This window comes from Diaphorina citri, unplaced genomic scaffold (assembly GCF_000475195.1).
Source record: "Diaphorina citri unplaced genomic scaffold, Diaci psyllid genome assembly version 1.1 scaffold343, whole genome shotgun sequence".
Lineage (NCBI taxonomy): Eukaryota > Metazoa > Arthropoda > Insecta > Hemiptera > Psyllidae > Diaphorina > Diaphorina citri.
In genome coordinates, this window is record NW_007377778.1 from 148808 (window position 1) to 175601 (window position 26794).

Here is a 26794-nt window from a genome sequence, read left to right on the forward strand (position 1 = left end):
AGGTAGCGCGCCTGCCTGGTAAGCGCTAAGGCACGGAATCCATTCCCGCCCGGGTCGAACTTTATCCTAAACAGATAAGGTTCGTTTTCGGAACGACTGGCTTTCTCCTATCCTGTCTTCCTTCTCTTTTCGATTTCGGGACGATAAGACCTCCGTTATTAGAGATCCCTCAAACCATTTATTAAACCAACCCTCTATTAAAGCAAGAAGTTTGACTAAAAAAAAAAAAATACAAACACATACCTACTTGAATGTTTCAGTATGGAGCCAGTATGACAGTGATGGACAATGAAGAAATGAGACCCATTGATCATTTGATCAGAGACAGAAAAATAGATGTCTCTTCAAATCAATTCAATGAAGTTTACATCTGGGGCACAAATGCCAATTACAACTTGGGGACTGGCTCCCAGCAAACTAGAGATGTACCTGAATTACTGGACTCTTTGAAAAGAGCTAGTATAAAGCAAGTCTGCATGGACAAGTTTCACTCTGTGTTTGTCAGTGATGATGGCAGAGTGTGGTCCTGTGGACATGGCCAAGGTGGTAGACTGGGTCTTGGCTCGGAGAGCTCAGTGGTATCACCAAAGAAGTTGAACTTTGAGAAGGACAAGGATAAACTAGGTGTAGCCATGGCCAGTATAAGTCAAGACCACTCTGTGTTCCTTATGTTGTCTGGATCAGTGAGTTATCTACTCTTTTTCTTGGTATTGTAAAAGAAACACAGATTTTAACCTTAGTGTATTATTAGATTATTACATATTTTGACTTTGAATGATGAATTTTGACCTTTAAGCATTTTATCCAATTATAACATAAGTACTCCAAAGATGACAACTTACTTACTGTATTGGTGTTAGGATAAGCTAAATATCTTCAGAATACTTTGATGTGGACCATTCTTTCATGTAAAACTCCTTTTTTGCTAAATGAAAAATACAATACAGTTCTATTCAACTAATCCACCCAAAAATGTCACAAAAAGGTCTAATCACGTTACAGTAAGATTAGGGCTTATAGCCAATGATCCATACCAATACCAATCCTCCCCTTACTTTTCCAGGTGTTTGTATGTGGTCTGAACAGCTTTCATCAGCTAGGCCTGTCACCTCCTCCCTCTCACATTGTCTCCCCCACCCCCATACCCCGAAGTTCCCTCAAATCCTCACAGCCTCTCATTGGAGTATGCTGTGGTAGATTTCACTCAGTGGTCTATTCCAGTCGTGAGGTGTACACGTTTGGGATACATGCTGGGCAGCTTGGACATTCGCCTGTCACTGTCAGTAGTGCTTCGGTCATTGAACCTAAAGTGGTAAGTCTGAAATTAAAAAGACACATTGGTGCGTCTGCCTTGTAAGCGCTAGGTCGCGGGTTCGATTCCCGCCCGGGGCGGATTTTATCCTGATGGGATAATGTTCGTTCTCGGAACGGCTGGCTTTCCTCCTATCCTGTCTTCCTTCTCTCTTCGATTTCGGGACGATAAGACCCTACCAGTTACAGTTAGTTCCCTCTGTCAAACCTCTTAAAAAAAGACACATGTATGGGGGAGTGTCTTTAGCAGGTTTGCCCGTGTTTCGCCACAGAAAATCAACCATACCTATTGCGAAATCGATGCAGATTTCGGTAAAATGGAGGAGTTGCAATTGGGAAAATATTATCAATAAAAGGTCGATTCCTACGTAAAAAGTTGTGAAAAATCCAAATCTGAGGTCAAAAATCCGAAAAAGTAATTTTAAAAGGTCAAAAATTCAATTTTTAATTGCCGTTCTACTGAAAAAGTTCAAAGAGTTGTGACGTCAGAATTTACGTCAAAATGCGCAGAAACGCTTGCGCACAAACAAACGAAGCGGGAGTCATGAATTACGACATCATCGCCTACGGGAGCGTATGCCGTGACGTCAAACTTCACGATTTACAGAAAATAACTCCGCTCAGGTTTACACTGAGCTGTGCGCTCTCGATATACCGACCTCAAGGCTTGATTAATCAAACTCTATTTCCCATTATATAACCTTGAGCTTTGAGCTATCTGTATCCTAATTGAGATTAGATGAAACCCTTTTTTAATCAAATAGATTTTAAATAATCATTGTGATTTTGTTGGCTTTTCAACGAGCACAGATTGTAAATAATCATTGTGATTTTGTTGGTTTTTCAGCAAGCATAGATTGTAAATAATCATTGTGATTTTGTTGGTTTTTCAGCAAGCCACCATTATTCGTGAAGATCTACCTGGTTTTATCTTTGAATCAAACCGCGGCACCAAACATTCATTCACAGCAGAGACTTCCCTAGGTCCTGAGTTTGGAGGAGGCTGGACTGGCAAGAAAGGGAAAAGGTTGCGATCCAAACTGGAAGCCGTTAAGCAGAAAGTACGGGTAAGTTTAGAAGTTACGTATCTCGAGAACGCGTTTTAATTTTAACATTCAGCCAAATGTGTTCTTCATGGATTTTTTGTGATGATTTATTTTACAATGTTTAAAAAAAAAAAATAAAAAAAAAAATAGAAAGTTTAAAATATTAAAACTTACTTTAGGTAGATATTTATTGAGGGAAACTCCATTATTTAATGTCATTATTGAAATCCTCATGAAACTTATTTCAGAATAAATTGATTATTTGCCGATTGACTATTAACATGTTCATCGCCAAGGCCTTTTTTTTGCTACTTGCACCCTGGTACCACGGGTAAATTGATTTTTTTTTTTTTTTACTTTTTCTAAATATATTGAATTAAGTAAAGTAAGTAAGTAAGTAAATGCAATTTCTTTGTGTTATTATGTCACAACTTTGGTGCTCACTGCAGCATTGTAGTAGTGATGGGGCGAGTGAATGATTTTACTCGAGTGGACTCGATTATTATTTTGTTCTACTCGAGTGGAAAAAAAACTTCTTATTTTGTTATTCTTCTAGTGTCTATAATGTAATAGGGTGTTGCCATTATACTTTGTCAATTACCTGTATTGTATGCACTTTAAAATAAATAAATTCAAATTCAAATTCTCATTGGGTTCTCTGATGCCGAGTATACCCGTATGCCGAGTATTTCCGAACGAAAACCCGAATATCATCGATCTGCAATGCATACTATCCACTCGCTCGCCTACTCGAGTGAGAAATCGGCGCGGTGTAATTTCCAGGAATAAAATAAATATTCAACTCGATTAATTTCCACTCGAGTTGGAAAATAATTGAGTTGAGAAATCTCACTCGAGTCCCATCACTACATTGTAGGATTTTTCCCAATATCTCAATAATCCTAACATCCAATGTTTACCTACCATGCTGGCATCGGTCGCTATGCGTATTTACATGTCATAGCTACTCATTTTCCTCACGAGGCTGAGTGGGCCCCGCAACAGCCAGTCACGGAGTCAATCATTTGCATGATACAAATTTCTTGACCCCGCCGGGAATCGAACCCGGGTCTCCCGCGTGCAAGGCGAGTGCAGTGACCACTACGCCATTGGAGCTGACTAAATACATTGAATTGAAACCCCTGAATGAGATTCAGGCACATAAAGAGCAGATGGTCATGAATGCCACATATGGGTTTCATGTAGCACAGATGTTTCATGTAGCACAGATGTACTACACTGTCACCCACATGTGGGTTTCATGTAGCACAGATGTACTACACTGTCACCCATATGTGGGTTTCATGTAGCACAGATGTACTACACTGTCACCCACATGTGGGTTTCATGTAGCACAGATGTACTACACTGTCACCCATAAGTCAGCTCCCATGGCGTAGTGGTCACTGCGCTCGCCTTGCACGCGGGAGACCCGGGTTCGATTCCCGGCGGGGTCAAGTTGGCGTAGTGGTCACTGCACTCGCCTTGCACGCGGGAGACCCGGGTTCGATTCCCGGCGGGGTCAAGAAATTTGTATCTGCAAAGGATTGATTCCGTGGCTGGCTGTTGCGGGGCCCACTCAGCCTCGTGAGGAAAATGAGTAGCTATGACATAGAAATAAATGCGCATAGCGACCGGTGCCAGCATGGTAGGTAAACATGGGATTTTAGGATTATTGAGATATTGGGAAAATCCTACAATGCTGCAGTGAGCACCAAAGTTGTGATATAATAACACAAATACTGCATTTACATTACTGCATTTACATACCGTCACCCATATGTGGGATTCATGTACTAGCGGAAACACTGCTGAAAGACCTTAAATATGATGTGTCACAAACAGGGGGTTCTCAATTAAGATTTTAAAGTTGGCCCCCTTAGGGCTGACTCTGAAAAAGTCCCTGAATTTTTACATAGCCTATTAGAAACTAGAGGTAAATATAGGCTCGTATACAAAATTTCAGGTTTCTAAATCCATCGGTTCAAAAATTAAGGTGGGAGGGGGGGGGGGACTTTCTGAATGTATTGTATGGGGCCGGCGTTCTCGCCTCAAAAATTAAGGTGGGGGGGGGGACTTTATGAATGTATTGTATAGGGTCGGCGTTCTAGCCTTCTCCTACTTATAGAGGGTCGGCGTTTTGTTGAGTATTTCTTATGAAATATAAGCAAAAAATGTGGATATTTAATGTCAAAAATCCGGTGAACCAGTAGAATAATACATGTACCTAAGTACAAGTACATATTATTAATTGTCTAATTGTATTGTGCAGGTGAAGAATCAAGCCCAGGAACTGTATGAGAAATATTTCAAGGCAGCTCAAGCTCAGCCTCGTGGCGTAGTCGCTAAACTTGGGGCAATTGTTGCACAAATAGAACGGGCTTGTCAAAAGCAGGTAAACAAATACAGGATCAGGATAAAATCCGCCCCGGGCGAGAATCGAACCCGCGGCCTAGCGCTTACAAGGCAGACGCACTACCAACTAAGCTAACTAGGCTGGCTAAAATATTTTTATTAAGACAATTTCGATTTCCATGTTTTAAATTGGTGAGCTTTTAAAGCTCACCAATTTAAAACATCATCATCATCAATATCTAAAGGCTAGGCCTTGTCTGTGAAGCCACTCAATTCTGTTGTTCGCAACACTCTTCAATGGGGCTCAACCACTTTTTTTTTCTTCGCTGATAAAGGAAGTTCGAAACACGCTGATCTCAATAGAAATGCTTAAAATTTCATTTGAGGCTTCCTAAGATGAGAAATCTTCGTTTGAAATTTTCGAATTTTGAAACGCACAAAATTTTCGCGGGCAGCCATTTTTTCGTGATGACGTCAGTTCATGCGAGGTCGTAAACCATGGCTGCTTCAACATTTTGGGTACTTTTACATCGGAATAGGACTCTATCTCGAAAAAAATTGTCATTTGGTTGAGCCCCTATAATTTTCGCGGGCAGCCATTTTTTCGTGATGACGTCAGTTCATGCGAGGTCGTAAACCATGGCTGCTTCAACGTTATTTTTTTGCGACCTTTCAGCGACATTTTAGGGGATTTAGGGACCGTTTCGGATGTTTTTGAGTGCGCCAATGCACTTTTTGGGTACTTTTACATCGGAATAGGACTCTACCTCGAAAAAAATTGTCATTTGGTTGTGCCCCATTCACTGAATGATGTATGAAAAATATTCACATATTAATCGAAATTTTCTTGACAAAAATATTTTATTCTATTTTTCTATATTCTAAATGGAGCTCTAAATACGGCCCTGCATCCTCGTCACATTTCAGGACTGGAAAACCGGGAAAAGTCAGGGAATTTTATTTTTCCATTTTGGTAGCAGATTAATAGCTATCTCACAATGAGAGAAAAAACTGTTGCGGTTGATTTTTTTCTTCTTCTTCTTCTTCTCCCTCCATCTCCATAGAAGTTAGGATTAGCTTAGGGGATGATCCATTGTATTTATTATATTTTAATAAAATAAAGCAGAATTTATTCAATTCAATTCTTCTTCTTCTTCTTCTTCTTCTTCTTCTTCTTCTTCTTCTTCTTCTTCTTCTTCTTCTAAAATGTAAACAAACCTAATTAAACGTGAAATTCGAAGGTTGATCAGATGGGCTAAGCGGTTGTAAGGGATTGAGTATGTATAAGAATGCATGCGTTGAAATGAATGATGTTACTCATGTATTAAAACGCACGGCTTGTATTGAACAACATGGCAAAAATTCCAAAGACTGGTACTAATTTAGGCAAACCGTATGTTTCCTACGTGTTACCATCTTTTCAAATTCAATCTTGTATAATACCAGAGTACAAAGGAGTTAACATACGAACACGAAATGAAAATTAGATTTTGGAAAGATGGCAACACGTTATAACATGTAGTTTGCTTTAATTATAAGGTAGCAGTTTCCGGTTTGGTAGTTTTTATTGTTTGGATTTCATATTGTATTGCAGCATATGTCTAACGGAGCAGGAGTACAATGGCGCGATATTCTCAAATGTGCCCTTCTTGAACTAACAGAACTACTTCGGGATGATGGTGTCGTGTCATCGTACGAAATGTACTCATCAGGTCTGGTGCAAGCATTGCTAGGTCTCTTATCCACCAACCCCTGGGATGTTGGACTCTCCGCCAGTAAGACACAGAGATTACAAAAGCAGAGGATTCAAGTGTTCAAAACCTATTTCAAGGTATATTTACATGTATTAAGCTTTAATTGTACGAAAAAAAATAATAATACTAATAATGTAAGCTAACTTAAACAATGTGTATAAAATCAGATAGGTTACTAGTTAGGGAGTCACTGGGTTGTACTTTCAAGAAACACAGGTTCGTTGCTTTACAGTTAAGCGGTGTTGTTAATATTAACAAAATATGATTGTTCTGTTTTGTTTTGCAGCAGAAGGGTGGAGACAAGGAGAATATTAACTTTGCTGCTATCTTGGTTCATAAACTAGTGTCTGTTTTAGAATCCATTGAGAAATTACCGGTCTATCTGTACGAGTCTCCTGGGTCGTGCTTTGGACTCCAGGTATGTAGAATAGAATAGAGTATGTAATGCCGGTCTATCTGTACGAGTCTCCTGGGTCGTGTCAGGTATATGCAGAATAGAATGTACTATACACAGTATGTAATACTGTCAGGGAATTTGAATTTTCATTTCGGTAGACACCCTGTAATATGGTTTGTTTCAGATCCTTACACGTCGACTGAGATTTAGACTAGAACGAGCTGCTTCTGAAAATTCCCTCATCGATCGTACAGGTCGTTGCCTAAAGATGGAGCCCCTCAGTACTGTAGCACAGCTAGAAAAATACCTACTCAAGATGGTAGCCAAACAATGGTACGATCATGAGAGGAGCACATTTCAGTTTGTGAAGAAACTGAAAGAGAATCCGAAACCGAGAATCGAACTGAAACACTCACATGACTTTGACGAGAATGGACTCATCTATTGGATTGGAACCAATGCCAAGTAAGTATTATTAATAATAATAATATGTACACCTTATTTATACTAATAAAAAGTTCCATTATGCCAACAGTTTAAACAGGCCTCATTTATTCACATCAAAAACCTTCTTTTGTAGGTTTAACAATGAAAAAGATGGAAAATAATATACTGGGTGTGTCCACCAATGTATGAGCCACTGAAATTGCTCCAAATTCGTAATTTCGTGAATTCCGCGAAATATTACGAGCACCTCAACTAACTGAAATGTACCTGTGTGACATATCATTTCATAATGTTTTTCTTTCATAAATCATGTGATGACATCAGAATTTGGATTCAGACAATTTTTCGCAAATTCGCAAAACTTTGCAAAGTTCGCGAATCGAAATTTTGCGAATTGATTTATGAGGGAAAAACAATGTGAAATGAGTGAATTTTAGTGAATTGATATGTTTGGGATATGTCGCGGAATTCGCGTTATCGCGAATCGCAAAAACTGAATGAGTAGTCGATTATACATAAAATTTTACTGGAATTTTTTAAACACTTTTGTGATTCGCGAGTTCCGCGAAAACCCGAAACCGCAAAAATTCGAGTGATTAGTTGATTATACTTTAAATTTAACGTAGAAAACGAATATGCAATAAAAATTCGCGAACTTTGCGAAATTTTTCGATATTACCAAAAAATCCGCATCAAAAATCAGAAAGTTACGTTTTTTTCGAAATTTCAAACGGGCTTCGAGAAAAACCGTTTAAGCATACATTCTGGGACACCCTGTATATATATATAAAAAAAACCTTGTGAATAGCAATGGCTAACAAAGAGGTTGCTACTAAAGAGGTAAAATAATAACACATGTAACCACAAGTATGTTCTGAACAGGCAGTTATTAACCTAAAATATTGAATATATATATATTTTTTCATGGGGTCACAGTGATAATGATAATAAATGAATCATATTGTGTTGCAGGGAAAGTACAGAATGGGTGAACCCAGGTCTCTATGATCTTGTACTCATTACGTGCTCTGATGGACGCACTCTACCCTATGGTAGAATAGAGGACATTCTAGCCCGTGACTTACCAGCCCTCAACTGTCATACAAATGACGATAAGAGAGCTTTCTTCAGTATAGACCTTGGTAAGACAACATTACTTCATACCTATGTAACTTGAACCCAGTAGCTCTGGATTGTGAGTCAGTTGTCATGAGCACTAAACCCAGTAGCTCTGGATTGAGAGTCAGTTGTCATGAGCACTGAACCCAGTAGCTCTGGATTGAGAGTCAGTTGTCATGAGCACTGAACCCAGTAGCTCTGTATTAAGAGTCAGTTGTCATGTTCTAGGTGTGTACATATTACCGACATGTTACACTCTGCGTCATGCGCGGGGCTATGGTAGATCAGCACTGAGGAACTGGTTGTTTCAAATGTCCAAGGATGGAATAACATGGACTACACTAGTAACGCACACAGATGATACTTCACTCAACGAACCAGGTTCAACAGCTACCTGGCCAATAGAACTATCGCCTGACACACACACTGATGAGCAAGGTAAGTGGAATTATACTTGACCAATAGAACTATCGCCTGACACACACACTGATGAGCAAGGTAAGTGGAATTATACTTGACCAATAGAACTATCGCCTGAAACACACACTGATGAGCAAGGTAAGTGGAATTATACTTGACCAATAGAACTATCGCCTGAAACACACACTGATGAGCAAGGTAAGTGGAATTATACTTGACCAATAGAACTACCGCCTGACACACACACTGATGAGCAAGGTAAGTGAAATTATACTTGACCTATAGAACTACATAATTTAATAATATCTCGAGAACGGTGAAAATTTGGTATGCAGCTGTCAAATGTGACAAGAATGCGATACGAAACTTTCGGTCAAGTTAGGTGCTGAGGTTGGCGGTAATGGCGGTATGTTGACCGGTTTTTGGCCACTTTTTGGCGATTTTCAGCTTTACTGATTAAACGGTTAGAGATATTGTAAAAGTTACAGTAGAAGAACACCGATATAAGCATCATTCTGTAGGATAAGGAAAGTGTGTGATGTACACACCAAATTTTTAGTACACATCAAAGGCAGTGGGCCAAACTTTAAAATCCTAAATGAGAACCCCCTACTTGTGATACAGCATATCAAAGGTCTTAGAGAACGTAATCCGACAACCATGGACAGGGTTATGGCCTATTCAAATTTTCATTTTTCCATGTTCTCCCGCCAGTAGAAGAAGCACCAAAAATGGGAAATTCATATCGATTGGTGATTTGTGCTTCAAAAAGGATCCACTGATGATTCATATTTTCGGACCCAAAAATGAAATTTCGCCCCGGAGGCCATCAAGGCCGGAAGTCTAAATTTTATTTTTGGGTCTGGATTTCAATATGAACCATTAGTGGAACCTATTTGAAGCATAAATCACCAATCGATATGAATTTCCCAATTTTGGTGCTTCCCCTATTGGCGGGAGATCTTGGAAAAATTAAAATTTGAATAGGCATAGGCCATAACTCCGGCCCTGGTTGTCGGATCGATCTCAAACTTGTACCAAAGTACTACGTTCTTCAAGACTTTATTACAAGCAGGGGGTTCTCATTTAAGATTTTAAAGTTGGGCCCCCTGGGGCCGACCCTGAAAAAGTCCCTGAATTTTTACATAACTTATAAGAAACTAGAGGTAAATATAGGCCCTTATACAAAATTTCAGGTTTCTAAATTTATCGGTTCAAAATTTAAGGTGGGGGGGGGGACTTTATGAATGTATTGTATAGGGTCGGCGTTCTAGCCTTTTTCCGGCGTTCTAGCGACAATAATACAAATTAAATTTTAAAATGTTAATATAACCCCTACAAAAACACAAATGTGAAAAAAAAGGCCAAGTTCCTATCCAAAAATGTCGGCCTATAAAAGTGGTGAGATCAGAAAATAAAGGCCAAAGATGATTCGATGATGACACTCGTGTGTGTTTTTATTTTCAGGCTGGAGACATGTGCGTATTCAACAGAACGGCAAGAATGCATCCGGTCAAACTCATTACCTCTCACTATCCGGCTTTGAAATCTACGGAACTCTGACTGGCGTATGTGAGGATCTAGGTAGAGCTGCTAGAGAAGCAGAAGCGAGTGTTCGGAAAGCTAGGAGATTAGTGCGAACCCAGGTATGTAGTAGCTATGTAGGTTGAATAATAGAAATGTTTCCCAGTGAAGAATGTTGTAATGAGTAAGTTGTGATTTGCAGGTGATGAGACACTTGATCATTGGAGCCAGAGTACAACGTGGACTTGATTGGAAGTGGAGAGATCAGGATGGAATCCCTCCCGGTGAAGGTAACTTGAAACCAATAATAATGATAATTTAACTATAGATTAAATAAACGAAGCGGGAGGAGTCATGAACTATGACGTCAAAGCTTAAGATCTACCGGTATTTTTTAAATCGATTTATCGCCTGATCTAAAAGTCGTAGAAGAAAAAGAAAAATTCCCTTGTTTCTCATTTTTCCTGCTCTTTTACTTGGAAACGTCACCCAAGTAAGCGCAACTGCTCTATTGACTGAACGATAGTGAGGTCTATCAGGGTGTCTACCAGACTGGGAAACCGGGAAAAGTCGGAATTTTTTAAAGCAAAAAAAAACAAAAAAAAAAAAAAGAAAAAAGAAAATGGTCCATTAAAAAAGTATGCAAACTTGAAGGGGCACCTTATAATGTCTCGAAAAAATTTCGCCTGCGGCGCTGCAGTTTTGTCTTCATCTTATCTATATACAGGGTGATTCGTGATTTGCGAACCACGCTTATATCTCAGAAACGGCTGGGAATTAAGGAATGAAATAAACGGCATCATGTAGATGAAATTTTGATGATTAAAATGGCTTTTTTTAAATTTGCAATTTTTTTTGCAAAACGGCCCATTTTTTGCCAAATATAGGTCACTCTTATGGGAACCCCCATTTTTTATTTAATTTTTGGAATCAGCATAAAATTTTAATTAAAAAAATGTATTCACTCGAAAAAATTTGCTCTACAAAAATTCTGTACAATGTGAGAAAGAAAAACAATTTCTTAATTCTTTCTTTAATTTTTGTATTATTCACTTAACAATTTCAACAACAATCAACAACAACAAACAAATTTATAAAAGCTGTTCAAAATGAGATCCATCTGTTTGTACACAGTAAGGCATTCTAATCATCAGCAAAATAGCGGTCGAAATGTCGAAAAATACGGTAAAACACGGCTAACTGTTGGTCCTGATGTTAATAAAAACTGATATTTCGGGTGTTTTAGGTATGGTTTTGGGGGGGTCTACTCTCATAACTTTTTCGTTATCTCTAACCGTTTGGTGAAAACCGCCAAAAAGCGGTTATTTCCGCCTGCGGGCGGCGCCCAGTGCAACTTTTGCGTATTTTCAGATTTTTCCCTTTACTTACTCATCAAGACCTACCATCCTGCCAAATTTCAAGTTTCTACTATATCGGGAAGTGCCTCAACAGTACGCAGTGACAGTTTCCAGCAAGGTGACATTATCCTCAGCGAGACCCAAACTCCTGTAGATATCACTCAATGCAATCCCCACACTATCAGACCGAGGATTCAACTGGAATGCCTTGAGAAAGCATCGCTTGGCAGTGTTCAGATCTCCCTTGTAGTTGTGATAGTATTTACCGAGGATGTAGAAGGGTTCATACCAGTGGGGAGACAGAGAAGCTACCTGAACACAACACACACTAGTCAGGAACTCCATGTATTAGGTATTCAATACCTGGTTATTCCAACATTTCACTCGACAACTTTGCATTTTAATTTGTCAAGCTTATTTGTTCCGCGATAACTCTCCAACGATTTATCCGATTTTCATGAAAAGTTCAGCAAATAAAGAAAATCTTCCAGCCTTGTTTGCTAGGAGGGTACTTTGTAAGCGGTAGGAGAAATATGGACGGGTCATGTATTTATGTATGTCTCTCCGAATTGTTTAGAGAAACCTCTAATAGATATCGAAAAAGTTTCAGCGAAGACCCCCAGTAAAATTGTCGAACCCGAGATATGGGCCTTTTCTGACGGCCAAAATGTCCCATAATAAATACACAGGGAGTAGAGACTCGGGGACTCAAAGCGAGAGGAGAATCTTTTTCCTCCCGCAGAGTTTTAGCTTTATTTTTAGTTTTTTTTTATGTTTTTAGTTTTCTCGGTTGAATATTCGTACTCGCTTTGATCGAAAGAAAAATATTTTGAGCTTTACGACTTTGTATGAAATTTGTACCTAGACTCCTCACATATCATTGAAGTTAAGCAACGTTGAGCGTGGTTGGTAGCTGGATGAGTGACCACCTAGGGAACTTTTTTTTTAAATGGGACTTTGAATTATTTACGGCCATATCACTGAAGTTAAGATACGTTGACCATGGTCGGTATTTGGATGGTAGAATATGACTGATTTTTGGTAGTATTTTTTCTGACTTTTGGATTTATTATTATTATTATTATTATTATTATTATTATTATTATTATTATTATTATTATTATTATTTCAGGCACTGTCATTAGCGATGTTCATAATGGGTGGGTTGACGTGACTTGGGATCATGGCGGTTCAAACTCGTACCGGATGGGAGCAGAAGGCAAATATGATTTGAAATTAGCACCAGAGTCTGAGTCCTCTACGCCAACCCCTACTCCAACCCATCCTCCTAGCCAGAGTGTACTCACGTCAAGGAAATCAAGTTCCACACCTAGCATACCTGAAGCCACACAAGTAAGTCTATACCTTACCTGTACCTATATGTATTTTAGTATATACTTAATCTGCTTCCATTCAGCAGTGGTGGCATGGTGGAAGAACGCCGTTTCGGTCCCATGATTTTTTTTAAAGGTAGTCGACTACCAATTGGGTCCCGGGTGTTTTGAGGGTAGAACTACCAATTGGTTCCCGGGCTTACTACCAATTGGGTCCTGTATACCTGTAATGGACTTGGAAGAAAAATATAATTTATTTATTTTATTTTATAAGTTTCCATTTATTGGTTTTTCAGAACAAATCTCTCATCAAAATAAATTGTTAACAAATGGTATACCAATTTTTAAAATTTAATTGTTTTATATTTTAATTTTAAATTGTTCATAACCGAGGCAAATATCCATGAAACCACCAAAATATATGTCATCTGAACTTTGAATAAAAAACATCACAAAGTCATTGATGGACTATTTTGTCTAGTACGAGTATTATTATTATCAGTGATGCGACATTAATAAACCCATACTCTGAAATCTGAATAACGAAGTCACAACTTTGCGTCGGGGTTGTATTTTCGCTATGAAAACTTTTTTTTTTAATGTTCTAAGAACCAAAATTACGAAGTAAAAATACAAATTGTAATAGAAGAGAGATATACAAACATACTATTACCTGATAAGCTTCAATGTATAATTTCCACGGAGCTGGTACATGTTCCAGTATATTGATATATTGTTCATACACGTGTGTGTTCTCTAGATCTATACTAGTACGCAGAGTATGTATTAAAAGAGATCGATTCACATCTGATTTGGCTTTGTTATCTGAAGCAAAATTCTCTGACAAAAGCTGAGAACAAATACAGAAAATAAGAGAAGAGTTCGGATGAAGAATATCTATTCTGGTAGTATTGAGAAGTGGAAAAGATTTTAATCAGATTGCTTCATCCAACAGTAGAACATGGACCTATATAAAGGGTGTCCCAATAAGAACGCAAGATTTGATTTCTTGAAAAAGCATGGTTATCCGTGGAAAAAATAGACTTCTTAGATGATTTGAGAAGTAAACATTCTGAAATTGTGTATGGAACAAGAATCAGACAAATAACCTCCTCGACTTTGATGGTACATTCGTTCTCTTTTGACAAAATTTTCGATGACAAATTCGAGGAAATAGACTTCTTAGATGATTTGACAAGTAAATATTCTGAAATTGTGTGTGGAACAATAATCAGACAAATAACCTCCTCGACTTTGATGGTACATTCGTTCTCTTTTGACAAAATTTTCGATGACAAATTCGAGGAAATCAGCCTGTTCTCGTTGTTGCAACTTTCGATTTCACCTTTTAATGCTTCAAAGCTTGTGGGTTTGTTGGTGTAAACCTGTGACTTTAGATGCCCTTACAGGAAGAAGTCTAGGGGGGTAAAATTACATGATCATGGAGGCCATTTCTCCTCACCAAAACGGAAAATAACACGATTTCGACTAGGAAAATTCTCGGGCAAAAGTAATAATGTGTCGATTTTATTGTGATAATCTGTTGCTGAACAGTTTAGGACTCCATGATGACTAAATTTAATATGTTTACAATCAATATGTGAAAAATAGCGGCAGATAAAACAAGTCATAACAAAATAATGAACCTATCAAATCTTGCGTTCTTATTGGGACACCCTTTAGATTAAACTCAGACTGTGGCCTTCGTAATTATAATAACAGAGAACTGAAGAGATTAATCAAGAATTGATACGGGCCTCATAAACATGATTCAGACCAATCGATTTTATTGTGATAATCTGTTGCTGAACAGTTTAGGACTCCATGATGACTAAATTTAATATGTTTACAATCAATATGTGAAAAATAGCGGTAGATAAAACAAGTCATAACAAAATAATGACCCTATCAAATCTTGCGTTCTTATTGGGACACCCTTTAGATTAAACTCGGACTGTGGCCTTCGTAATTATAATAACAGAGAACTGAAGAGATTAATCAAGAATTGATACGGGCCTCATAAACATGATTCAGACCAATATCTAATAATAATAAGCAAATGTCTTTTCAGTGTGAAACATGTTATCAAAATGGAATCGGACACACGTTAGAGGCAAGACATTGATTAGGTAGACCCTCTATAGGCCTGACTGATATCAAAAGCTAATGAGAAAATGAACTTTGTGTGTCAATACCTACTTATTCCAACATTTCACTCGACAACTTTGCATTTTAATTTATCAAGCAGATCAAGCTTATTTGTTCCGCGATAACTCTCGAACGATTTATCCGATTTTCATGAAAAGTTCAGCAAATAAAGAAAATCTTCCAGCCTTGTTTGCTAGGTGTGACTTTGAATTATTTACGGACATATCACTGAAGTTAAGATACGTTGACCATGGTCGGTATTTGGATGGTAGAATATCAGCGGTAGGTCACGAATTCGATTTCCGCTCGGGGCGGATTTTATCCTAAACAGATAAGGTTCGTTCTCGGGATGACTGGCTTTCTCCTATTCTGTCTTCCTTCTCTCTTCGCTTTCGGGACGATAAGACCGAGGAGTCACAGTTCCCTATCAAACCTCTTGAAAAAAAATCTAATGAGATTGTGTTCTTGTTATTCTGAGTGAGTTCTACAGGCTACTTACCTTCAAATGCGCCTGCATGGCCTCAGCATAACTCCCCGTACTATTCAACACATGGGCTCTCAACAGCCAGAATTCTGCATTACTCGAGTCTAACTTTAGACATATGAGTTCTACAGGCCACTTACCTTCAAATGCGCCTTCATGGCCTCAGCATAACTCCCCGTACTATTCAACACATGGGCTCTCAACAGCCAGAATTCTGCATTACTCGAGTCTAACTTTAGACATTCTCCTAACTTGCCCAAAGCCTCCGTGTAGAGTTTCTGTTTCCTATCCTGTGTACAAAGTAATAGTAAATAATTTTTAAAATTTAATTGTTTTATATTTTAATTTTAAATTGTTCATAACCGAGGCAAATATCCATGAAACCACCAAAATATATGGACTCCTCCATTGTCAATATTTGTCGGTAGGAACTTACTTCAAGGCAATTGTCAATATTTGTCTGTAGGAGGTGAGCGTGGATATTTTCTGGTCGGGTGACTCATGCAGCGTAGACTTTGTGTGTTAAAATCAGACACAAGTGAAACAAACAAAAGTACAAAAAGGTGAACAAGGTAAACTAAATAACTTGGAGAAAAGTAAACAAAAGTACAAAAAGGTGAACAAGGTAAACTAAATAACTTGGAGTTCACTTCGTTCTTAAAAAAAAGGATCCTTGTTTACCTCTAGACACAGGTGCTTTGTGTGTTAAAATCAGACACAAGTGAAACAAACAAAAATACAAAAAGGTGAACAAGGTAAACTAAATAACTTGGAGTTCACTTCGTTCTTAAAAAAAAGGATCCTTGTTTACCTCTAGACACAGGTTGAGTCCCTGCTGCTTCTTGTCATCGCTCGTCTGACAGCACAATACTTCCGCCAGTTCCCAGTCCATATTATAACTCTTCTTCAGTGAGGATGAATCACTCAACCTCTTGTACACCTGCTCAATACATCTCTCTGCTTCCTCATAACAATGGAGAATACGATGAACCTTGCCCAACACAAAGTGAGCTTGCCAGTCAGCTGACTTCATCTCAACAGCTGTCAAATAACGGGAAACCAGTTATTAGTATACTGAATTTAGATTACAAAGGTGAAAGAAAGGAGGGGGAAAATGCATTCAAAAATAAAGGCAAAATTCTTTTTATTTTTAACTGAAAGGTCAAAAAACCAAAAACTATTTCCATTTAACTTCTTCCATATCAGACAACACACTTCAATTGAAGGGGTAAAATTTCCCTTAAGCTAGCTTTTGGTTTGAGAGAGCAAATACCTGGAAGAAGATATTCATCTCTAGCCTTGACATATTCCCCTGTGTTAATCAGCTGTACTGCATGCGCTGTATAAGCTAAGAATAGAGATCCCGGTGCACACTCAGCCAACTTATCAATGTAATATGAACCAGGATGAGATTTGAACTCAAGACTTGTGCTATTGTCACCAAGATAGAACACTATGATACCTGAAATGCAAACATAATACATAATCTATTATGGTATTGGATTTACATGTTGCAATTTCACTTCTTTTTTAACAAGTGGACTAGCACATATGGTAGATATTTTTCTTCTTTTAATACTCAGATCTAACACAAGTTCATTTTAACTATAATATCCACACTATAATAAATATTAATAAAAAACTATACTATTATGGTATTGGATTTACATGTTGCAATTTCACTTCTTTTTTAACAAGTGGACTAGCACATATGGTAGCTATTTTTCTTCTTTTAATACTCAGATCTAACACAAGTTCATTTTAACTATAATATCCACACTATAATAAATATTAATAAAAAACTATAAAAAATGTAAATGCAGTTTCTTTGTGTTATTATGTCACAACTTTGGTGCTCACTGCAGCATTGTAGGATTTTTTTCCCAATCTCTCAATAATTCTATCATCCAATGTTTACCTACCATGCTGGCACCGGTTGCTATGTGCATTTATATGTCATAGCTACTCATTTTCCTCACGGGGCTGAGTGGGCCCCGCAACAGCCAGTCACGGAATTAATCATTTGCATGATACAAATTTCTCGACCCCGCCGGGAATCGAACCCGGGTCTCCCGCGTGCAAGGCGAGTGCAGTGACCACTACGCCATGGGAGCTGACGTATCCTGTTTAATCACCCTTCCTTACGTAAGACTGAATGATTATTACCCGAAGATACCCCTTTGGGAATGATACCCCTTCCAGAAAGATACCCCTTCAGGAACCATTTTGAATTACTTTGAATTAAAAAATAATAATAATAATAATAATAATAAGGTTCCCTTCAGGAATCGGAAAGGGAAGTAATTCAAAAAGGTTCCGAAAGGTACCCTTTTGAATTACTTTGAATTTTTTTTAAAAAATAGGTACTAGGGAACATGAGCAAATGTTCGTATATGAAATACTTATCTGTTACTTATTATCTCTGTTCATAACACAGTTTCAATTTATGTACTTACTTTTACACACCCATTCCAGTGCAGTCACATTGCTATCATATACTTGTAGCACATCTTCACAGGAGTAAATTAAATCTTGGAACTTCTTCAGTTTGAATAACAATTGAAAATAGAAAGGAATCTTCTTGAACCTTTTATCTCGATCTTCAGACAAATTCAGGACGGATATGGAAAATGCCTCAGCAAACTGCACATTAAAAAAAAAAATATCTCATGGTAATTGAAGCTCAAAAGATAACAACTTCAGTTCAACCATATTTCCAACAAGTGTTTTAACCTGCTCCAGAAAATTACTAATCTGGTTTCATCTATATATATAAAAGAGAAATATGGACGGGTCATGTATTCATGTATTTATGTATGTCTGTCCGAATTGTTTAGAAAAAAATGTAATAGATATCGAAAGTCTAGACTGAAATGGTATGGTCATGTAAAGAGGATGGATGAACAGAGAATTGCCAAGAAAATGTTTGAACTAAAAGTGGATGGTGTGACAAAAAACAAACAAAGTTGAATCACGTCTTCTCCTTCTTCTCCTCCCGTGTACAGACTGGATCAGCGTATTTCGTCAGCCTCTCAATCAGCCCTAAGGTGATTGTTTTGGGCTGACATTTGGTTTTAGACACAAAAATTTTACGAGCGGGTGCCCTTCGCGCTCAACCTTTAATCTTACTATTTTCCCTCTTTAACTCCCTGTATTAGATACGATAGGTATGATGATAAGTAAGTAGCATGGTAGGTATAACCTAGCACATAATTTTCAGTTCAACCATGTTTCCAACGAGTGTTTTAACCTGCTCCAGAAAATTACTAATCTGGTTTCATCTATATATATAAGTAAAAGAGAAATATGGACGGGTCATGTATTCATGTATTTATGTATGTCTGTCCGAATTGTTTAGAAAAAAATGTAATAGATATCAAAAAAGTGTCAGCGAAGACCCCCAGTAAAATTGTCGAATCTACCCAAAAAAATTATCAGACCTTTAAAATTCCCAACCATTCCCGAGATATGGGCCTTTTCTGACGGCCAAAATGTCCCATAGGAAATACACAGGGAGTAGAGACGTGGGGACTCAAAGCGAGAGGAGAATCTTTTTCCTCCCGCAGAGTTTTAGCTTCATTTTTAGTTTTTTTTTTTTTTTTTATATTTTTTATAGAAGTGCAAAGTTAATAGGGAGTGCGTAGCGCCACCATATTGTTGCAAAGTGTGAAGCTAATGGGGAGCGCGTAGCGCGACCATATTCTTTAGAAGCGCAAAATCAATAGGGAGCGCATAGTGTGACCGTTTTTTCTAAAAGGTGTAAAGCCAATAGGGAATGCGTAATGCAATGGTAGCATTCTTTCTGGTCAGGATTCCTACTGACAGAGAATTTTTCTTTTACTAAAATATTCTAAACCATGGCAAAGCACGGGTAACCTGCTAGTTATACATATAAATTGAAAAGGAAAAAAAAAAGTTTTGCCTATAAATTATATCAAATACAGAAAGCACCTTTTTTGTATGAAAGGCAGTCTTTAATGACTAAGATCATAAACTTGATTTAGTCATTAGGGAGCGCGTAGCGCGACCGTATTTTCTCGAAGTGAAAAGCCAATAGGAAGCGCGGAGCGCGACCTTATTCTTTCAAAGTGCGAAGCCAACAGGGAGGGTGCAGTGCGACCATATTCTATCAAAGTGCGAAGCCAATAGGGAGTGCGTAGCGCGACCGTATTCCTCCAAAGTGAGAAGTCAATGAGCGCGTAGCGCGACCGTATTGTTTCAAAGTGTGAAGCTAATGGGGAGCGCGTAGCTTGACTGTATTCTCTCAAAAAGAGAAGACGATGGGGAGCGCGTAGCGCGACCATATTCTATAGAAGTGCGAAGTCAATAGGGAGCGCGTAGCGCGACCTTTTTTTCTAAAAGGTGTAAAGCTGTAAAGCCAGTAGGGAGCGCGTAATGCAATGGTATCATTCTTTCTGGTCAGGATTCCTACTGACAGAGAATTTTTCTTTTACTAAAATATTCTAAACCGTGGCAAAGCACGGGTAACCTGCTAGTTATACATATAAATTGAAAAGGAAAAAAAAAGTTTTGCCTATAAATTATATCAAATACAGAAAGCACCTTTTTTGTATGAAAGGCAGTCTTTAATGACTAAGATCATAAATAATATCAGGAGGCTTTATGTCTCAAATTTTTACAGGGAGCTTCATGATTGCAATCATGATGGCTACATGCCTTTATTGTTAAACTTGGGTGATTTATTGGAAATGGTGCATTCAACACAATATGAAAAAAGGTAGACAAATTTCCAGGAGTAAAAACAACTTACAGTTTCCAAATGAGGGGAGGCATAGTTTTTGTCCACCATGAATAAATCTGATAAGAGTTGAGCTGCTTTGTTCTTCTTGAACTGCACAGGGCTTGATACGAATGTATGGAAGGTGGCAATATATTGGTCTTGATCTTTCTGCTCACAAGTATGAATATCAACTTGCTTGCAATACTCCAGCCACTTCTGTTCATCCCTAGAAAATGAGATTTCAGATTACTTCATTAAATTAAAGTACCCATCTTGATTCCTGTAGGTACTATTGAGAACCTATGACTTTAACCATGTATGTATATTGTATACCATACAGTGTTAAGTGAATTCACCAAGCAGCAATCTAGAGGAGCTTCACATTACAATCATAAATGACCAGTGTTATTATAACATTAAGTTAAATACAAAAAGGGGTATGTATATTGTATACCATACAGTGTTAATTGAATTCACCAAGCAGCAATCTAGAGGAGCTTCACATTACAATCATAAATGACCAGTGTTATTATAACATTAAGTTAAATACAAAAAGGGGCTTTCTTTTTCATTGTTGTCACATCTTATTTAGCTTATTACTTAACTAATACATAATCCCATTGAACTTACTCTTCTAGTTGTAACAAATGATTATACACATTCATAAGCTCTCTGTATACATCCTTTGTAATTTTCTTATTCTCATATATTTTACAAAGCAATAGCCATGGTATGATCTGATCTGTTCTAATTTCAACTGCTTTCTTCAGAGCTTTCACTGCCTTGTCATCATCTTGTAGAGAACTGAATGCTTGAGCACAATACACATAGGCATTGAAATTTGAGTTATCAGCCTTGAGAACTTTCTGAAATGTAATGAAATATCATTAGTGTCAGCGTACAGTGTACTATTCCACATTCAAAACAACTCTAGATGTCAAGTGCAGAGTTGATTGTGAATGTACCTTATGAACTTATGATTATAATTATATTCTATGGTGCATGTTAATCACCCAATTTTAATGTTCCTTCTTGAAGTATAGTAGTGAAACCTTAAGTAAGGTCTTACCGTTAATATTTTCAAGGCTTCATTATATTGCTTGTCTTTCAGGCAAATTTTTGCACTCTTTAGTTGAGCTTTGATCTCATCACTTGTTGATGTCATATTGTGAAGTATGATGACACTGCTGAGGACTCAAGTGTAAAATAGTTCACAAATTAAAAGTTTTCTTTCATTTTTAGATCAAAAATCAAGCTGTAATGAAATATCATTAGTGTCAGCGTACAGTGTACTATTCCACATTCAAAACAACTCTAGATGTCAAGTGCAGAGTTGATTGTGAATGTACCTTATGAACTTATGATTATAATTAATGAAATATCATTAGTGTCAGTGTACAGTGTACTATTCCACATTCAAAACAACTCTAGATGTCAAGTGCAGAGTTGATTGTGAATGTACCTTATGAACTTATGATTATAATTGTATTCTATGGTGCATGTTAATCACCCAATTTTAATGTTCCTTCTTGAAGTATAGTAGTGAAACTTTAAGTAAGGTCTTACCGTTAATATTTTCAAGGCTTCATTGTATTGCTTGTCTTTCAGGCAAATTTTTGCACTCTTTAGTTGAGCTTTGATCTCATCACTTGTTGATGTCATATTATGAAGTATGATGACACTGCTGAGGACTCAAGTGTAAAATAGTTCACAAATTAAAAGTTTTCTTTCATTTTTAGATCAAAAATCAAGCTAGAAATTAGTTTTACACCGATGATTAAGATTATTTGGAAAACAACTAGGTAAAAAAGATTTGTTTTTTTGTTTTTTCAAGATTTCAAAATGCAGCAGGAGGTTCACATCAGTGGATATTCGTCAACTTTTGTGCAGCAGCAAATAGTTTTGTTTTGAGTCGACTCTCTTATCTTAATTACCCCTTCATTTAGAATGGTTAGGCAACCTGGCGAATTTTTAATTAATTTAATGAAGGCGCAAGATAATCCTCATTATTATGGTTGAGATGAGACCACGAGTCCAGCCTAGTTAGCTTAGTTGGTAGTGCGTCTGCCTTGTAAGCGCTAGGCCGCGGGTTCGATTCCCGCCCGGGGCGGATTTTATTACAGGATGCCCAGAATTTATGCTTAAATTGTTTTTCTCGAAAAAAAAAACTGTAACTTTTTTTTAAGCTTACGGGATATAGATCCCATTTTACAATATTAGTATTACCTACCTTTTTGATTTTTCATGCGGATATTTGGCAATATCGCGATTTGCGAAAAATTTTGCGAAGTCCGCGAATCGGGTACCAACTTTGGATTTTTAAATGAGAACCCCTTTTTTTTTTTTTTTTTTTTTTTTTTCTTATTCGTTTTCTACGTTAAATTTAAAGTATAATCGACTACTCACTCGAATTTTTGCGGTTCGCGATGGTCTCACTATTATTTCGATTTGGTCCAATATTTCGCTGTTTGCGATTTGCGCAATGTTCGCGAAATCCGCGAGTCTTACATGTTTTCCAAAGGTACGGGTGTAATGTATCAAATCATTCTATTATTTACTTCTAAATCTTGTGGTGATATTATTTTATCAATTTATTTCATTTTTGAAGGTGCGCGGATTTCGCGAACATCGCAAATCGTCAAAACTGAAGTGAATTGAAAAAATCTGGTGTGAACATCACACGACTTTCTATTACATTTGCGAAATACGTATTTAAAAAAAAAAAATGAAAATTCTTCCAAGTCCCGAGCCTGAGCCGCCTACGGCGGCCCATTTTTGGTCGAAAATTTCCTATCTTAAAATACTCTAACTCCCCATGTAATGAGGGATCACTAAAAAGTGTCTAAAAATTGAACTTTTTTTTTTTTGTTTTAAATTTTTTTTTTGAAAATTTCCAACTCCAAAAATCGACCGCCTACGGTGGCCAAAAATTTTTTCCGACCCAAAATTTCCTATCTTAAATACTCCCGTGTGATAAGGGAATCATATAAAGTACGACAAACCGTTCTTGGGATATTTTGTTCACAACCTTTTCAACATTTTTCACGAAATGAGGGTTAAGCAACAATTACTTTTGTTAATATCTGGATGGGTGATTATCCGATTTTTGCCAAATTGTTACAGTCGCGTCCTTGGACCATACCGGGATAGCATACCAAATTTCATTTCTCTACGACAAACCGTTCTTGGGATATTTTGTTCACAACTTTCTACTTTTTCCCATTTAAACCTGTAGTACGTACGTAACGGTACGTACATACGTACAGACCATGGGCTAAAAATCACTTTTTTGACATCAGGGGATCCCAAAACGGATATTTCCAACCATTTCCCGAGTTTGAAAATTTGGACCGATTGCAATACTTTCTATTACTACAGTATAGCTCCGCTATACTGTAGTAATAGAAAGTAAAAATATTATCACCACAAGATTTAGAAGTAAAAAACAACTTGATTTGATACATCCACACACGTACCTTTAAATAAATAATAGGAGTCACGAATTTCGCGAACACCGCGAACCATCAAAAATTAAGTGAATTCCTATAGAAAGTCCGAAAAGTACGAGCTTTATGTACGCGTTTCTTAGAAGAAAATGGTTTGTGGCTCTGTGAAAAATTGACATATTGGGACAAAATGGATACGTATGTTAGGCTTTTGGTAACGTTTTTCGTGTTCACCCTGTACACATAGATATGTACAAACAAAACCTATAAGTACCATAGGTATTCGAGATCAGATCAGAATAGCGACAGGTAGATAAATCAGGTACCAATTCAAGTGCGAGACCCAATTGGTCACTGACCCTTGCGATTTCGGGACCCAATTGGTATTAAAAAACAGGTTTTGGAACCGAATCGATTTCCTCCCGACATGGTACCTGTCTAGGGAATCCAATCCCGGGACTGGATTTTTATTTCGGGATCGGGATTGTAATTTTCCAATCCCTGGATTTTGGGATTATCGGGATTGATCGTTTTCTTGAAATATAGGTTATTTTTCACCTTGGAAATTGAAAATATTTCACGCAATCCATAGCTACAATTACCACATTGATAAAAATAATTAAATATTCACAATTTCAATAATATTGGTGTCTACACGTCCTCTTCTGTACATAATTATGTATACCTATCCACAGAATTGTAATAAAATTGAAAACACCATGGATAACAAGTGGAATATTTCAAGCCAAGCACTGCAAGACTAGTTTAGGAATATTGCACTATAGGGAAAATGGTGCACTGCAGTGCTGCTTGTCTTGAAGTATTCCACTTGTTATCTCTGCAATGGGTTTGTTTTCATGTAGGATTCCAGCAACTCCGTAGCATCTACTGAACAAGCAGCATCAGCTGATAATCTGGCTGCCAAGGAGTCTGCTGCCCATGGATTGGCGGAAACTTTACTGAGTGCAGCACACGCCGAAGCGCTCTCCCTCTCCCAAGCCATCACTGGGCCCAATGATCTAGCGACCATTGTAGAATCATTATCACTCAATGGTAAGTAACTCTATCCCAGAGCTGAGTCCGAAGGGCATCCACTCGTAAAATTTTCGTAGCCAAAACCAAATGTCAGGCACCCTAGGGCTGATTGAGAGGCTGACAAAAAAATGAACACGGGGGGAAAAAGCGAAGAAGATAATAGAGCTCTGAAAAACTTTCTTTTGATGTTTGTTTGAATTTCAGAATGTTCTTCTCCAAGTAATGGCAACAATAAATCCAAAGTTATTATTGAAGACAATAATAAGTTGGCATCTAGTCTGGAAGCGCAAAGTAAAAATAACTCACAGGCCCTATTCAAACCTTTCATCAATTCGCTACGAGCCAACAAGGTAAGTTTACTTACTACTTCTCGCTCAAACGAATTGTTTATTCGTTTCAAAGTCCTCACTATAGGATAGAGGGTGTCAAAAAGTAAGAGAAAAATTCTTTAAATAATGTGATCACCTTTTGCTCTTTATATTTGTTATTTGTTTGTCACAGATGTTACAAGACTCAACACTTGTAATGGATTCCAATACAGATCTTCTACGTAACAACACCAACTCTTTCCTCTCGGGTGAATTTGCTCTCCCCAGTCTAGTCAGTAGCACAGCAGGGGTTAAGATACATCAGCAAGATTCCAAATCCGCAGCAAATAACAAATCTAAAACGAGTAAGACAAATAGATAGATATTTACAATAAACTCTTAAAACTAAAGAAAAAAAAAAATCTGGTGTGGACATCACACGACTTTCCTTATCCTGTTGAATGATGCTTATTTGAGTGTACGGCTGAAAATGTCTGCCCGTCACCTCTACCTGATACCTGATGAGCACACACATTATCACTTAGACCTGACAGGCGGACCTTTTGAGCCGTACCTGTCAGGTCTACTTGATAATGAGTGGCTCGCCTAGCTAATGTATTTTGTCTGTCCCAAGTCGGATAGTCTGTCTTCCTATCTATATCTAACTAAAGGTCAGTCTGTCATGTCTTCGGGTTAAGGGTAGATAATGGATATTTGTGCGAAACAAATATTTACATATTTAACAACTGAGTCTAATGCAGCAGTTGTTTCATTGTTAAGAAATAAAAACGGTGTACCTAGAGAGTGTTTATGTTTAGACACCTGGCCTAGAACAGCCTGTTTTGCATTCTACCTAGATACTTCTTGTTTTTAAGCCAATCGGTCCAGGTTTATGTATAGTTGTGTGGTCTTGTTTCATTCGATTAATTTCTAGGCCGCATGTTCGATTCCTGCCCGTGGCGGATTTTATCCTGAACCGATAGGGTTTTTTCTCGGATCGGCTGATTTTTTCCTATCCTGTCTCTCTTCCTTCTCGGCTTTCGGGACGATAAGACCTTAGCGGTTACAGTTCCATCTATCAAACCTCTTAAAAAATGATAAACTTGAAATTTTCAGACAAAAAGAAAGAAGCGAGTCCTCGTAGTACCCCGTCCTCTCCCAATCCTATGTCAGTGAGTGTTCCAAACCTCACATCCACCACTAATACTAGCAACCTGGAGAACGTCAACCCTAGTAAGTATTTACCTTACTTTGTACACCTACAAGATTAATTTATAATTTCTCTATGAAATGGAAACACTAAAGTAAAGAACTACTGAGGGCTTTGTGTGCCTGGATGGGTGACTGACAATATTGCAGTGATACAAAGTCCTTCCAGGACTTCTATTATTTATTAGCTGTTTCTAACAAGATACCGTGCACTCTCTGACTTACAATTCCCTTTGTATTTAATAACACGCTTCTAGTATAAGAAAAATGGCATCTCGAGAGAGGTGAATACAAATAGCCCAAAAATTCTGTAGAGAATGGAAGGAAGGACCTCCTATGAGCTAGTCTAGGCTAATGT

General features: G+C 37.7%; 3 protein-coding genes across 4 annotated transcripts; 2 read left to right on the plus strand and 1 right to left on the minus strand.

Moving 5' to 3' along the window:
* The first annotated feature begins 249 nt into the window (after window positions 1–249).
* LOC113466842 (inhibitor of Bruton tyrosine kinase-like) lies at window positions 250–2178 on the plus strand. Its single transcript, XM_026822583.1, has 3 exons — window positions 250–683; window positions 1064–1340; window positions 2159–2178. Exons 1-3 carry the CDS (start codon window positions 252–254, stop codon window positions 2176–2178), a joined length of 729 nt encoding a protein of 242 aa, XP_026678384.1. The 5' UTR covers window positions 250–251.
* Window positions 2179–2180: 2 nt separating this feature from the next.
* LOC103507813 (E3 ubiquitin-protein ligase HECTD1) lies at window positions 2181–26498 on the plus strand. Its single transcript, XM_026822584.1, has 14 exons — window positions 2181–2378; window positions 4630–4752; window positions 6307–6543; window positions 6753–6884; window positions 7048–7328; window positions 8283–8452; window positions 8658–8867; window positions 10317–10495; window positions 10576–10663; window positions 12864–13084; window positions 24748–24937; window positions 25124–25269; window positions 25421–25592; window positions 26344–26498. Exons 3-14 carry the CDS (start codon window positions 6310–6312, stop codon window positions 26496–26498), a joined length of 2178 nt encoding a protein of 725 aa, XP_026678385.1. The 5' UTR covers window positions 2181–2378; window positions 4630–4752; window positions 6307–6309.
* Window positions 13655–22280, minus strand: LOC113466846 (tetratricopeptide repeat protein 37-like). Of its 2 annotated transcripts, XM_026822594.1 has the most exons (8): window positions 22172–22244; window positions 21508–21674; window positions 21069–21304; window positions 20469–20664; window positions 18154–18340; window positions 16971–17159; window positions 16509–16738; window positions 13655–13915 (listed from the first exon to the last, which is right to left on the minus strand). In XM_026822594.1, the coding sequence occupies exons 2-8, from the start codon at window positions 21601–21603 to the stop codon at window positions 13670–13672; spliced, it is 1380 nt and encodes a 459-aa protein (XP_026678395.1). In that variant the 5' UTR covers window positions 21604–21674; window positions 22172–22244; the 3' UTR covers window positions 13655–13669. The 2 variants fall into 2 exon arrangements, with proteins under 2 accessions (XP_026678395.1, XP_026678396.1); XM_026822595.1 differs by lacking the exon at window positions 21508–21674 and having other exon boundaries at window positions 22005–22280.
* Window positions 26499–26794: the final 296 nt, after the last annotated feature.

Bases quoted from the DNA above. Each gene is read 5' to 3' on its own strand.
- LOC113466842 (XM_026822583.1), top strand. From the start codon at position 252: ATGTTTCAGTATGGAGCCAGTATGACAGTGATGGACAATGAAGAAATG. The intron at 684-1,063 runs GTGAGTTATCTA...TTACTTTTCCAG, and splicing joins TCCTTATGTTGTCTGGATCA to GTGTTTGTATGTGGTCTGAA. The intron at 1,341-2,158 runs GTGCGTCTGCCT...TTGGTTTTTCAG, and splicing joins GAAATTAAAAAGACACATTG to CAAGCATAGATTGTAAATAA.
- LOC103507813 (XM_026822584.1), top strand. From the start codon at position 6,310: ATGTCTAACGGAGCAGGAGTACAATGGCGCGATATTCTCAAATGTGCC. The intron at 6,885-7,047 runs GTATGTAGAATA...GGTTTGTTTCAG, and splicing joins GGTCGTGCTTTGGACTCCAG to ATCCTTACACGTCGACTGAG. The intron at 13,085-24,747 runs GTAAGTCTATAC...GTTTTCATGTAG, and splicing joins GCATACCTGAAGCCACACAA to GATTCCAGCAACTCCGTAGC.
- LOC113466846 (XM_026822595.1), bottom strand. From the start codon at position 22,100: ATGACATCAACAAGTGATGAGATCAAAGCTCAACTAAAGAGTGCAAAA. The intron at 20,665-21,068 runs GTAAGTTCAATG...CTCATTTTCTAG, and splicing joins CATTTGTTACAACTAGAAGA to GGATGAACAGAAGTGGCTGG. The intron at 17,160-18,153 runs GTAAGTACATAA...TTTGCATTTCAG, and splicing joins ACTGGAATGGGTGTGTAAAA to GTATCATAGTGTTCTATCTT.